A 15,079-nucleotide genomic window follows, 5' to 3' on the forward strand; every position below is an offset into this window, starting at 1 on the left:
GTTGATGCAAACGCAAACCGAAATAAACATTGATTGATGTACACAGCTTGTGTCTCTGTTTTATTATTACTAAGACCTTCTCCCATCATCACTGTGTTGAATCCTTCTAATTCAGTGTCATTGTGCAATGCATAATTAAGAATGGTAACTTAATCTGCCTAAGAATGCACGTAAGGGTACAGCTGACTGTCCATGTATAAATAAATAAATTAATTAATTAATTAAGATTTGTCTCTCTGGTGGCCTTGTTTAATGGTGACTCTTTTCTAAGTATAAATCAGTTTTTAGTATACAGTAATGCAATTTCACTTTCACAAAATCACTTTCCAAATCTAAAGTAGCCCACCCCCTGCTGGTGAGAGTTTGCGTAGGCACAGGGGTCTTCATACCCCTGGTTGGAAAACACTGCCCTATAGGACAAACTGGGGGCAAAAAAAATATTTCCAATGACATGAGTCAACAGACTATTAAAATGATAGGTTTTTTTAGACAAATCCGCAATCAGCTCAGATATGTTTTCTTTTTCTAAAATAAAGTTTAATAGACCTACTAATAAATTAATTATAAGGCAAAGAACATTTCAGTTAATATCTGTACCAGGCAATATGTTGAATCAAATCATCTCAATATTTTTTCAATGAAAAAGCCAATGAATGATTTTGCTTCCGGTATTTTGTTCAATCAGTTTCTAATTCACAAACAGAACGCTATTTCAACCAATCAGATGGAGAGTTGACGAAAGAACAACCAATCAGAAAGCGGCATTTGACGTTCCAATCCCGCCCCTCCGTCATTGAACAGATGTGTTCCATGGTGCTCACGTATCCCTGTACAAGAATGTAGTTAACGGGAATAAGGGACAAGAAATGTAAAGATAGATCACTTTGCATGGGATAGACTCAACAATACAATGGTAATGGCACATAGAAGTTGTAATTTCAAAGACAACTGCAAAGGACTGACACGTTAATCCAAAATGTACTCTTTTTAGCACATATTTTGTACGATCCGGTTTGTAGGAGTGAAGGATCCCTTGAAAAGAAAAGTCAACACTGGACTACGATGATGTTAGCACGGCTGCTCTTACTATTTTGTCTGAGTGTGGTGAAACCTGAATTCCCCGGAGCTCTGGGTGGATCCCTAACCCTGAGCGCATCCAAAACTTTTGTGTGGGGTCCTGGACTGGAGCCGAATGTGGTCTTGCCTGCCCGGTTCTTCTACATCCAGGCGGTGGACAGCAGGGGGGAAAAGTAAGTTTGGGTAGTGAGCTGTATTAGACGTGGACATCTCTTCCTCTGTTTACATTTTAATAAATAGTCTATGCGTAAAATTGGCCATTCTTCTATGTTTGCATTTTAATCAATAGTTTATGCGTAGAATTGTCCATTCTCCTCTAGGATTAAATCCAAACAAAACTAAACCTGGAATTGTCACTGAACAGGTGGTGGTCTGGGGTCTCAGATTGAATCAGCATTTTGCCAGATAGGAATCTTGAATGCCACAATAATAATAAAAAACACATTTAACACACAGTAGAATTTAATTTTCAACATTATTATTTTTTATGTTACCATGTGGCCTTTCAATAGATGTAATATAGCCTAGACCATTTTAAAAGTATAACAATTTTATCCTATAGAATTTTATCAGTACTTCAGGCCTGCATCAGCAGAGGTATAATACTCTGTAAAACAGAAGCATAGCCAAAGTGGATTGTACTAGACTCACATTGTCTCAATGTCTTACTTACTGATGGTAAATAAACGTATCCTGCATTAGAACTCCATTGTCATGCTTCTTCTTTTCAACTCTTGGGCCACTACAATTTATTCTACAACAATTAGTATCCGTGCATTGATAATTGATAATTGATAACATAAGTTTTGATCTAAACTGCATGTCAATTCTCTCACTTCACAGTAAACCTCTGCCTTATGTGCCCTTGAACCAGGACTGTAATTTTAACCTGGTCTGTAGTTACATCCAAGACATGAAAGTGCTTGCCTTGGGTCAAAATCCTGGGACAAACTCCTCCTCTTGTCTCCCTCTGTCTCCCCAGGGCCCGGTGCAGTATCCGTGTTTATCTGAGGTGTTATTTTCACACATGCTTTTGCGTCACAACATGGATCTCAATTTCTACTTTCCCATTCATGACTTCCACAACTTCTGCTCTATTATTGTTGTCTGTTGTAACTGTAGAAACGCAGGTAGTAACTCAGGAGACGTGAGACCCAGTCTGACCCATGCTGTGGTTAACCTGGGACTCTGGATTGAAACTATTATTACTTTTACACTTTGTACCAATGTGCTAGCTTCTGTAAACATGTATTATTATTTTTTTTACAAATACTTCATAAACATTGTGTATGTATGTAAATACATAAAATCAATACATATATGCATACTTTTTCCACTATTCTTGTACACTTAGCTTCCTATTGACTGTAGGGGGGCAAAAACTGGCCAATAGGAGTAGAGATAGCAGGGTTGAGAAGTATATTGATAGCCAGATTATCGATACTAAAACTACTAAAGTAGGTTTGATTGTCATTTGAAGTATACCAAAACTGAAAAAATACAGTCCAAAATTGTACCTTTTCTGAATAGTATTAGAGAGGTCTTGTTCTATATCAAAACTACAAAGTAATTTTGGAGAAAGAAAAAATGATTTTGTGTTGAAATAATGTCTATGGCAGACTTGAAAAATCCTTATCGATTAAACTGAAAATAATATAATTACTACATAACATGTGAATGCTTGCAACAGATTATTATAAATTATTGTATTTGTGATGTAAAATTACCTCAATTTCCAACTTGGCAGATTGTCATAGGGTCATATATTGTCAAATATAAAACCACGATGTCTGTGTCATATTGACCTTTGCAATCTTATTTGTCCACAGTTTGACGGCTTCCCCCGGTGAGAAGACCTTTGAGGTGAACATCGTGTCTCCTTCTGAACCATTCACCAGGATCTGGGTCCAGGTTCTGGATCGTCAGGATGGGTCGTTTCTGGTTCGATACAGAATGTATGCCACCTACACAGACCTCCACATCCACATTGTGTACAAGGACAAGCCTGTCGCCAAGTCACCATACATCCTCAAAGGTATATGACTATTTTGATGTAAAGTGCATCATGTAACTTTTCCAACTGTTTTGTCCAATGGAGATTACTTTGCCTGGAATGTTCCACCATATGGCATTTAGCTTATCTTGCTTATTTATTCAAGTACATGTTTTGTAATTGCAAAAATAACTTGAAAATCCTAAATTTTTACTTTTATGAGGCTCACCTCTATAAAAATCTGGCATGTATCTTGGCTTGGTGATGCCTGCTTGTCTCCACAGAGTTAGATATGTTTAAGAGCAACACTCACCTATAACATCTCTATAGACATGGCAGACTCTTAATCAGAGGAGTTGTTATGCACCTCCAAATAAGGTTTTGATTACAGAGTTACAGTTACAAGTTACAGAGGTGTCATATTATGCATTATTCAAAAGGTCTTGATATTGGTATTTGATGCTCAATCTTATTTTTGTATGAAAAACAAGTTTAAGTATTTCAGCCTTGATGTTTTTATGTTCTAACACTAACAACTCAAATGAGGCTCATTTTATTAACTGCTAGCTTCAGAGTTGCGATGCACTGATTTGATTACATTTTTGGCTGGCTTTATAAGACACAACACTAGATGAATACTTTGAATCCTTCCCCGTTCTTAATCTTGGCTTTAGGGTTATGTTTTATACAACAGAAGGTGAAGGTGATTCCATTGCTTGTTGTCATTTGGATTATTTGATAATGATTTGTGGCCTTAGGTCCAGTCTACCATGAGGCCTGTAACTGTCCCCAGTCAAGTGGAGCTCTGTGGGTAAAAGACATGCAGTGCCCTGAGTCATTTGCTCAGATCGACAAAGACCTGTCTATGTTTAAGAGTGTGGACCTCGACCTGATCGCCAAGGAGATTCCACTGAGGTTTGGACAGAGACAGAGCCTGTGCCACTACACCATCAAGGACAACAAGGTACTTGCTTTTTACTTGATATATATATATATATATATATATATATATATATATATACATATATTTTTTTTTTTCAGTTGACGGATGGTGAATATTTTCTGTAACAAATTATTTTTCTTTTCCTAATTTCAAGTTAAATTTTTTATTTTTTTTTCTCAAATGTTAGTGCTTCTAATTTTGAAACCAGATGTTTTCTGCCTTATTTTTTCAGCCCTATTTTATATCACTTAGTTTAAATTATTCACCTGAAATCTATATGTGACAGCATTGTGTCAGAAACTTTTTTTTTGTTGTTAACTTTCATTACGCAGGAATTAATATGCACTAATATGCACCCAGCAGTAAATGAAACTGTTTATACACTAAGACAGTAGGCTTAGGCTATAGCCCTAAGGGAGGATTACACCTGAGCGATTGTAGGCCATTTGTTCATGGCTGGTTTGAAAGTTGATGCAGTCTCTGTGTGGTCATGTTCACACGAAGCTACTTCCAAATGGGAACTACCAGCTCTTTCTCACCTGTCATAACTGTAATCTATATGTATAGTAGTTCTAAGGATACACCATGGTACCTCTCTTTATCTCTACACAGAACATAAGTAGTTGGTGAAAGACTAATATCAATTCAAGTAACAATAGGTTAAGGTTGTTTGTAATGTAATGCCTCACTACAATATAATGTGTGTGACTGTAACTGAACTGTTTTCTGTTGTTTCTGTGAATGTAGGTCTATGTCAAAACGTTTGGGGAACATGTTGGATTTCGGATTTTTATGGATGCAATTCTTCTGTCACTGACCAGAAAGGTAAGATAATGCAAACAAGTTTTCCTAATGGGTCAGTGTTCTTTCTTTTATTTTGTTGTTTTAATTTAAAAATTTCTAATGCAAAGTGCAGTCTTTTTTTTTCAGTTGGCAATCCACTCATGCTGAACTGTATAAGAATAGTCCACAAGTCCAGAAATTAGCTCTATAAAACTGAAAACCATCAACCTTCTATAATTGTTAATATTTTATATGATATTTTAATTTGTACTGACCAAAGAATTTATGACTTTGTGTCATATTATTTGTGAATAGACCCTGTAATTGCAGAGATTAAAACATGCACCTAGCAAGTGAATAGTTAAAAGTTACATTGTACCATAAAATTCTTAGTTTTTCAATTTTAAATTATACTGTTTAGAAGTTATAATGACACATGAGCACAACCTATATAAATAAAAAAAAAACACATATTTTTTTATTTGTCTGTTGGAACCAGGTACAACTTCCTGATATTGAGTTTTTTGTAAATCTTGGGGACTGGCCGTTGGAGAAGAGAAAAACCACAGACAAAATTCATCCAATCTTCTCCTGGTGTGGTTCTAACAACACAAGAGATATTGTAATGCCGACATATGACCTGACAGAGTCTGTGCTAGAGACCATGGGGAGGTATGACTGCATATTAATAGGAATAACATTATGTCCAAGAAGGGGTAGAGTGGATTTGTTGAATGTTGAATGGAAGGGGTTGAATGTTGTTAAGGGGTTTTCTGTGGGTAGCAAGGCAACCAAGTCAGAACATTTATATGTCATATTCAATGGTGTATGTTATGATTCTGATCTGTCAAATGTGAATCAAGGAAATAAGAATGGAGAAATAGTGCAATGTGTTGAATGTGGAGGGGATGGACTGGACATGTGTGGTGTGGTTCATTGTAACTGATGACAAATTTATTGTTATAATTTGCATTAGTGTAAAATGATTTTATGCATTTACATGTAGAGTAATATAGTATTTTTTTCTATGAACATTGCCTGTCAAATTTTAGTGAAGACTGAGATTCAGTCAATTATATACTTTTTTTTTTTTTTTTTTTATCGTAGGGTTTACAGCTGTTCCACTGTCACTAAAAACGTCATTTACAGCAGAGATGAATAAACTAGTAAATCGGCCTGTTTTTTTTGCCCAGCCCTACCTATGGGCAGTTCTAAAGTTATGTTGGTGTATATCCAAACAAACATATAGTACTAAACCATGTACTGTATTACATTATTATTCGTTATCTTCTCAAAATTACAAAAAGTTGAATTAATTTGGTAAGGCAATTGTCCATAATGTAATGTTGGATGGTGGTAGATTCAAAAACATTGTACTACAGCATTTAAAACAATACTGTCTGTCCTCTCTATATTTATATATAATTCAAAATGTTCTCCTAGTAAACAGAATTATTACTAAGACCTGACTAAGGGGGTACTTGCAGTTTGAGCAGTTTGAAAGAAGGTTTACGGGTAGTTGAGATAAAAAAAAAAAAAGGTTGGGGGCCACTGATCTATCTTATAAAAAAAAAACAAAAAAAACACAAAAAGACCAAACAAAGAAATAGCACTGTACCTTTTATAACATTATTGTATAATATCGTATAATCCACAGAGTGAGCCTGGACATGCTGTCAGTGCAGGCGAACACCGGCCCCCCATGGCCTCAGAAAAACTCCACAGCATTTTGGAGGGGGCGAGACAGTCGTCAGGAGCGATTGGAGCTGGTCAAACTGTCCAGAGCCCACCCTGCTCTGATTGACGCTGCCTTCACCAACTTTTTCTTCTTCAAACATAATGAAAGCCTCTATGGACCTCTTGTCAAACATGTCTCCTTCTTTGACTTTTTCAAGGTGAGTGGAGCAAAATCAACTTCTCAGACGAAATGCATATTCTTCAGTGTCAGCAAAACTGATGTTTAAATGGATCTGATTTATGATGTTATGTCTGTTATTACAAAAAGATATAGGATAAAAAACAATTAAATCGTTAATGGTGGTGCACTTGTATACTGTGTTAATCTCCAAAAAAGTTACTCAGCATTATATTACCAGACTGTTCAATAAAAGCTACTTATCTTTAATGCTCTTAATTAGATGTTGTTATTTTCTCAAAGTCTAATTCTATAATAATTGTTTAAACATGGAACTATTTAATTATAAGAAACTAAGATCTCCTCTTCTCTATTGTTCTAGTACAAATACCAGATAAACATTGACGGCACTGTGGCGGCTTATCGGATGCCTTACCTGTTGGCTGGGGACAGTGTGGTGCTCAAGCAGGACTCTGGATACTATGAGCACTTCTACAGCCAACTGCAGCCCTGGGAGCACTACATCCCCATCAGAGCTGACCTGACCGACCTCCTGGAGAAGATCCAATGGGCTAAAGACCACGATGAACAGGTATTATTACTTTTGTATTTGTAAGTTAGCCTTTCATGTAAAATGTACTGTGCAATTTGTCAAATTTTCATCAGGCATCTGTAATTGTCAATGATCAGCTTAGTTCTTTTTAATCGAGTATTTTCAGCAAATCCTCTGTTGCTAAAAGCCATAAGACTTCAGACTTTGAAGGAAGAGGTTTGTTAATTTGTTGTGTTAAATTACATGGATTTAACATTATTGTATTTATTGTATTGTTTATTGTATTTTTATGTTCAAGAAATTAGTGTTGAATTATAATAATATTAATATTGTATTTTTTGGTTTGTTTGTTTTAATAAGACTAGGATCTATCAATATGAAAAAAATAAACCATGACTATATATTCTGTCTTATTCAGCCCTACTACTGAATGTCTTTATTTTAAATGTATTCACACTGTTTTCTTGCTATCTGCACTTTATTATCTTAGAATAGCCATGAGGTGAATTTCTCCACTGTGAGATTGATATTGTAAAGTAATTTATGCTTTGTGTTGCTTGTTATTCAGGCTAGAAGTATTGCACAAAAAGGGCAGCAGTTCGCCCGAAGTCACCTTATGGGAGACATGATATTTTGTTACTACTATAAACTGTTTCAGGTAATGTTTATAGTTTTATTCAAGTTATTTGTTCACAATATATTGTAATACCATTTTGTTTATCTATTTTGGGGTAGAAATATGCAGCACTTCAGCTCACAGAGCCACAAGTGCGTATAGGCATGGAGCTTGTGGAGCATTCCACTGATGACCTGTTTCCTTGTAACTGTCAGAGGACTAGATCAAAAACAGAGGTAAGATTAGCTTCAAAGAATATGTACTCACCTTTTATCACTTTATTGTAAAAATGGTAAATATGTTATACACATTTTGTTATCTTCAGCCACTGATAAATAATAATTTTAAATGTTTTCCCTAATCTCAGTCCAGTCTCTTGACGGATGTTCTTGTGCATCTAACGATACTTACAAATTCAACTACAGTCTCTGGCGCCATCTAGTGTCTGTAGTGTAACATTGCACTTCTCATACTATATAAATGAGAATCTTGCTATATAAAATATGCTTTGTTTTTCATCTTCAAGGGATTTTTAAAATGTATGATAACTTTTTCAGGCAAAAGATGCAAAGCCAAAGGATGAACTTTGATGGACTTGATGCACCAAAAAAATGTTAATGTTTTTGCAGACACCAAAAAAATGTACCAAAATACACTTAATTTGTATGTGAATTTATGTAATTATGTTGGATTTTTACATTAAAATATTTTACACCTATTGCATCTGTGTGTGAGAGCATTGTATTATATTACCTAAATAAAAAATAAAAATAAAAAAAATGCTATGAAGTTTTGAGCCTGATCATGGATATTGGTAACTACTGAATATCATATTATATTATAATAAATTATATAACAATATTTCTATGTAGTTATGTATTTTTAGTTGCCATTAGAGCATACATTATTCAATGTATGAACGCATAGTTCAGCTGTAGGGTCTATTCCTGCCCAGTATGTGGCAGTCGCGTACAGTTGTGCATCCGTCAGTTCTCACTGAAGAACAATGTTGACGGAAATGAATGAAGAGCGTGGATGTGGCATGGATGGAGAGCTGGTTACTGAGGTAATACAGCTTTTTTCAAATTGTTGCTGACTCAAAACAAAATTAATTGTAATGATAAGTTGATGATAAGTAGCCCATACATTGATTAACGCTATATAAATTGATAATGATCTTTTGCCATCATATGTTGGCGGTCCCTGTTTCTTCTGTCTAAATAGATGGGACCCTGTGCAAAATTTGAACACGATTTGGGTGACTGTGTGTAATATGGGATGTCAAAACATTTGACTTGCATAGCTGACATTTTGTTTTTTCACTGTGATAATAAACATGACAATCAACTGAATTTTACAATCTGCTCAGGAAACTCTACTGATTCCATTTGGGGCTAAGCAGCTGTCTGCAGTGCTGTGCAGACCTACTGTCCCACTGCAGGATGGAGCTGATGTTGGGGTCATTTTATCCCATGGAGCCGGAGGAGACATGAACTTCAGACAGTTGGTTTCTCTTGCTCACACTTTAGCAGCTAAGGGCTTCCTCTGTCTGCGATTCACATGTAAAGCGCCAAATCTGGTTTACAGAGTAAAGGCCTATAGTGCTGTCTGGGTAGGGAATGATGGTATCTTAACTTAAAAAAATAAAATGTGTACTTTAAGTACACATTTTATTATTAATTTGTGTGTCTTCCTATAGGACTACTTGAAGACAGAGTTTCCTATAATAAAACATATCTATCTTGGTGGTAAGACAGCTTAACTGAGTAGGACCATAAATGCATGCACATTCTATGCATATTTCTGGATAGAAGATAAAAAGAAAAAAGTCTTCAACTCAAAAATATTGAAGAAACTATTTTTAATTACCTGAATGATTACACATTGATAACACTACAGATTTCTAATACAAAGTCTGATAAAATTTATCATAGATAGATTGCAATATAGTGGCAAACGACAACATTTCGCTGCTCGTCCAAGCCGCTTCTTCAGAACTGAAGAAGCGGGTTGGATGATCAGCTATGGATCAGACCTGGACAACTGAGGGTCTACACAGACATTGCAATATAGTGTATTTTAACACAAAATATTTGAGCTATATATCTCACATTTACTTTCACCTCCACATGTTTTGTTACATTTATTTGCACAGGTGTTGTGAATGTCAGTGTTATGATGGAACACTTTTCTGATTTGTCCTAATAGTCAGTTTTGGCCCTCTACAGGCAGGTCAATGGGGTCCCGTGTGGCCGTGGCTCTGCTCCGACAGTTGAGTGATGGCACAGAGGATGCAGCTCGGGGCCTTATCTGCCTCTCCTTTCCTCTGCACACCGCCTCACAGAGAGACACCTATCACCAGCGCAGCCAGGACCTCCGGCAGCTGCCTCAACAAACCACTGTCCTCTTTGTGTCAGGGACCCAAGATGACATGTGTGATAGAGTGAGTTTTCTAATTGTCAATCAGCTTAGAGCTTTGATTGTAATACCAATATCAATATAATTATCAATGGTACTAATATTTTTTTACATGGTACTGTATTGGTACACAGCCCCAGGTCTAAGAACAGCAGATATTGTAATATAAAAACCTTACAATATTATCAAGGAATGCTATATATATTGAACTGCACTTATTTAGTTGCATTAATCTAATTTTGTCATTGTCTGATTCTAAACAGTGATTTTTGATTGGCAACATGTGAGCTACATCAAGACACAATGTCACAATAATATAATACCTCATAACTGTTGTTACTTTGTCTCATATCTTGCAGGATCTTTTGAACAAAACTGTGGAGGACATGAAGGCTCAGGTTGATGTCTTGTGGCTAAATGGGGGCAGCCATGGACTCGCTGTAAAAGGGAGATCTGAGGATTCAGTGATGGAGGAAGTCAACTCATATGTGACCATGTGGATTAGTAAGCAAGTAACTAGATAGGCATATCTTTTGATTTCAAAGTATATATTTTATATTAGTGTATTTTCTATATATATATATATCACTATGAATAAAGATTATTTGGTTGTCTTACAGTGTCTCTTTGATTATATGTTGTCAATATATAGTTTCAGAAAATTTTGATTGTAATTTGGAAATAGTCTTTCATTTCTTCAATTAAATGAAATATTGTGGTGTTTATATTTATTTTACATCCACAATGCATAGGTTGACCCTGCTAGCCATAGACTATGGTCCTTTTCTCCTTCTCCCTAGTCCCTCACACTAAACCAGCTGTGAAGTCCACTTCGGAGGTCCCTTGATCCCCGCGTACAGCATTCTGCTTTCAGATGCACTACACTCTTATTGAGTTTAATGGCAAACAGTCTATTAACGCCACCTTCTGGGCTATTTTAGTATTTCTGCTGTGTCTATATTATATTGGCAGTGTTAAAATAAAATAATAGCACCACGAATATTCACAAATATTCACTTTTAGACCAGTGTCTTCCTAAAGTTTCTTCTCTCATATGGTCCAAATCTTCACCTGTGACCCTCGAATAAATGTGGTACGCCCCTTTACCGTCAAAAACACAGCCCAAAACTGTGGCCAGTATGAATAGTTTTAAATGTAATCATTCCTCATCATACCCATCATATCTTAAGACGCGTGAAATAGCTTTAAGTAGTGCAGATCTAGATGAGCCTTAGCTCACATCTTGCCAGTGAGTAAAAAATGTCAAACATATTTATCTTGCTTCAAATATATTTTCCAGATCCAACTAACTCACATTTGCACATTTGATCTCAGTAGCATTTTCCCTTTCGTTTACAAACGCATAGACGACATTACTAAATATCGAAATTATGGCGTTTTATGTCGTCTTTTAAAAAAAGTCCGCGCACATGATCACGTGGCTTACTTGAATTCTATTAGCTTGCGTACTTCCGCTTTGATTCCACAGAAAAGTATGGCCGAAGAACTGTGGAATAGAGTAAACGTTCCCTTTCCAGGAGCTGTTTCTAGTGTTCGTATTCATTTTACATCTAAAACAGGTACGTGCTGTGTTGGATACTTACATCATTATTGTATATAAGCTGCATATAAGCGATTTTGTGGTCATTCGTGCTTTAAAACAGCTGCTACCTTACCCACGTGTGTGTGTGTTGCACGCTCCTATCACACATTGTTTTCCATCAGATGGACTTGTTAAAAACGTCGTGTTGGTAAACGAAACTGTGCTCAAACTTCTCGACAATGAGAGTCTTCAAACGGAGATACGGGTCCTTTACGAGCTGCTCTATATCTTGAACAACAGCTACAGGGGAAACAAGTCGTACAAAGGCTTACAACAGGTTTGGAGACTCGATACCAGTTTCTCGATCTCTAAGGAGAATTAATAAAGGTGGAATAAAGCATTAATAATAAATGCCATCTTGTTACAGGTTGAACAATGCGTGAACAGACTGAAGAACATGAAGCTGGTGCAGGCTCTTCATGAACTGTCTGATCTGTGTCCAACCAAGGTTCAAAGGTGTCAAAGGTTTAGTTGGTCCCTTGATATGGAGAAAATTGGAAAATTTAGCAATATTCTTAAACAAGACTTGACATCTTTTTGATTATACATTGCTATTTGTTGCCCTACCAAATATTGTATCTAGGCCTATGTCCTGAAACTAAAATCATACCATAGGCATAAGGCTACTTTATCGGTGTGCAAATACCATATATATATATATATATATATATATATATATATATATATATATATATATATATATATATATATATATATATATATATATATATATATATATATAATTATCTCAACATTTTAGGTTTGGGTTGGCATAATTTCTCTGACATTAACGTATGTTTTTTTTTTTTTTATGTGTCTTCAGAAATGTAGGGAAAAAGTTTGGGGAGTGTACTGTCCCCAGTCAGCCCATGTTGGAGTGGCTGTGCCTCAAAATACTTGGAGGGGCTAATCTCATGAATCGTACTCTACAGCGTTGCAGCAGAGCTTTTCTGTATCCTTTACACCAATCTTGGCTAGACTTAAGAGGAGATGCTGGTAAAACTACTTTGTTTCTTTTGCTTTCAACATGATCCATTTAATTGTATTCTGTTGTTTAGTTTAATATGAGATTGAGACAATCCCACACCAAGGAAACCACGCCCTCAAACTTCCCTGCACATTAACACACCACTGGAAGGAGTTCCTTGCCCAATGGCACAAACAGTGAACAATGCACAGTGTAGGGTTTTGACCACCAACCTTTTAATGTTTCCAGTCTTTAATTCAGTAGGAGCTTCAGAGTTTCTGTATTTATATATATATATATATATATATATATATATATGGATGGATGGCACCCTTTATGGAAATTGGAATTTTCCTTAGCCTGCCCTTTAGTCTGTGCAATCAGCAGATGAAATGGGAGGAATTTGTCGTGTTGAATATGGTGACTACGAGTATGCTCAGCCGCCTATGGTAGTTTCTCATTTTTTTATCTTTGCGTTAACCAACCCATAAATTACTCACTGACTCAAATACAAATTTCCCATCGCTATTCTTTGTTTTTTCTAGGGTAATTTTCCGTGGTGTCTTGGTGAGCATGTGCACCTTGTACGAGAAGATGCTTTCCCTATGCAATGAGGTGGCCAAAGCAAAACCTATGCCATTCCTCAAAAGCCCCTTACCCCCAAATATGACTGGGTTATTGGACCCTGGCTTATTACATAATAAAACATGTAAAGTTGATGTTGGAAAGCATCAGATTGGACTGCAAAAGGGTGATTTATTGTCTAGACCTAATCTATCTGTCAAAATAGTTAAAGAAGACCTGGGTGTTTCTATTAAAAGAGGTGCATTAATATTTTACAGCATTTAGCATGGTAAAGTAGTGGATATGTTGTTGGTATTCTATTTTTAACAGTATTTTATATTTTTCTAGATATCAATGATAACACTGACTTGAAGCCTTTTGTCAATATCTTCAAGACATTCACCAAGGTAATTTGAAAGATCCTATTTAAAGTTTAAGTTATATTGAAGTTGTTGCTTACCACCTCTGGGGCCATTAATTGGTCATCAAGAATGCACCTCAATTAAAAGGGATATTTGAATAAAGTGGATTGAATACTCCATTGTGATTTTCTTTCTTTCTTTTTTTTGTTTTTTACAGAAATCTCACTTAGATCGCAAACCTAAAAATAATGGTATTGCTGCAAAGATGAGAATACTGAGGAGTAATGTTAAAAAGTCTTCATCATTTGGCGACTTTGACGTTCATCTTGAAAAAATGGTCCAATGGTGTAAATTAAAGCAGATGGGAAAGAAAAGACGTCTATTTAACTATTTGCGATTGAAGTGCCAGAAGTTAAAATGTTTGGAGTCAGATGGACACAAGTATGAATCTTATCACTTGTATTTTTTTTTATGTTTCTATAGCAATACTCATTTTATTGTATCCATTTTTCAGTGTTCAAAGGAAGCTGAATAACTTCAGACAAGAAGTTTTCAAGGCTTGCTCAAAAAGCTCTGTAACAAGAAGGACATCTGGATCATTGGCTGAATTTAAAACCAAAAGGCAATGGACCAATTTCCACTCTTTAAGAACCAAATTGAAATCTAAGAATGTCAGAACTGGTAGCACAAGAAAACGGGAAGCTAAATGGAAGACGTCTCGAAAGTCAAAGTCATCGAGGCATAATAAAGACGCAGACAGAAGGACAGAAGATGAGGCGATTTCTCAAGGCAGCCACTGTGACAGGAGAGATGACATCGATGATATATTCGCTTCTATTGGTCTGTGACACCCTACAGTCTGGCTCCAGGACATTTGGAGCCCAGTACAAAGTAGCTTTTTTTTTTTTTTTTTGCTTTTTAACAGACAGATATTGAAATGAATTGATTATTAAGACACTATTTATTGTATTAGTGTGACAAATTGGTGCACCCTTTGATACTAACTTGAGTAAAATTTTAAAACTTATAATTGTTTCTAACACTGCCATTTCCTTTCTAATGCATACATTTTTTTTCAGTATTTGATATTTTATGCTGTGATGTGCAGATTACATGTTTTTTGTCAATGTGCCACAATATGATCACTTAAAGTAAAAGAAAAAAAGATTTTCCCTTACTTAAGAACCACAACAGCCAAATGCAATTCTTTTATTCAGGTCGGTTTTATATGTTGATGTTTATTAAACCGCCTGGTCGAAATGATGTACACCAATCCACTCCAATCATATATATATATATATATATATATATATATATATATATATATATATATATATATATATAT

At 35.7% G+C, this 15,079-nt stretch overlaps 3 protein-coding genes across 4 annotated transcripts; all 3 read left to right on the forward strand.

Moving 5' to 3' along the window:
* The first annotated feature begins 793 nt into the window (after nucleotides 1-793).
* poglut2 (protein O-glucosyltransferase 2) lies at nucleotides 794-8,542 on the forward strand. The gene is made up of 10 exons (XM_033987390.2): nucleotides 794-1,250; nucleotides 2,907-3,112; nucleotides 3,829-4,034; nucleotides 4,761-4,838; nucleotides 5,296-5,468; nucleotides 6,454-6,691; nucleotides 7,034-7,243; nucleotides 7,773-7,862; nucleotides 7,940-8,056; nucleotides 8,378-8,542. The coding sequence occupies exons 1-10, from the start codon at nucleotides 1,063-1,065 to the stop codon at nucleotides 8,408-8,410; spliced, it is 1,539 nt and encodes a 512-aa protein (XP_033843281.1). The 5' UTR covers nucleotides 794-1,062; the 3' UTR covers nucleotides 8,411-8,542.
* Nucleotides 8,543-8,825: 283 nt separating this feature from the next.
* tex30 (testis expressed 30) lies at nucleotides 8,826-10,788 on the forward strand. The gene is made up of 5 exons (XM_033986507.2): nucleotides 8,826-8,886; nucleotides 9,190-9,432; nucleotides 9,520-9,568; nucleotides 10,049-10,263; nucleotides 10,598-10,788. The coding sequence occupies exons 1-5, from the start codon at nucleotides 8,827-8,829 to the stop codon at nucleotides 10,760-10,762; spliced, it is 732 nt and encodes a 243-aa protein (XP_033842398.2). The 5' UTR covers nucleotide 8,826; the 3' UTR covers nucleotides 10,763-10,788.
* Nucleotides 10,789-11,725: 937 nt separating this feature from the next.
* On the forward strand, nucleotides 11,726-14,769 carry nepro (nucleolus and neural progenitor protein). Of its 2 annotated transcripts, XM_033986976.2 has the most exons (9): nucleotides 11,726-11,818; nucleotides 11,964-12,118; nucleotides 12,209-12,297; nucleotides 12,665-12,793; nucleotides 13,180-13,257; nucleotides 13,354-13,631; nucleotides 13,721-13,779; nucleotides 13,952-14,175; nucleotides 14,249-14,769. In XM_033986976.2, the coding sequence occupies exons 1-9, from the start codon at nucleotides 11,734-11,736 to the stop codon at nucleotides 14,580-14,582; spliced, it is 1,431 nt and encodes a 476-aa protein (XP_033842867.1). In that variant the 5' UTR covers nucleotides 11,726-11,733; the 3' UTR covers nucleotides 14,583-14,769. The 2 variants fall into 2 exon arrangements, with proteins under 2 accessions (XP_033842867.1, XP_055086327.1); XM_055230352.1 differs by lacking the exon at nucleotides 13,952-14,175 and having other exon boundaries at nucleotides 14,249-14,349.
* Nucleotides 14,770-15,079: the final 310 nt, after the last annotated feature.

This window comes from Periophthalmus magnuspinnatus, chromosome 21 (assembly GCF_009829125.3).
Source record: "Periophthalmus magnuspinnatus isolate fPerMag1 chromosome 21, fPerMag1.2.pri, whole genome shotgun sequence".
Lineage (NCBI taxonomy): Eukaryota > Metazoa > Chordata > Actinopteri > Gobiiformes > Gobiidae > Periophthalmus > Periophthalmus magnuspinnatus.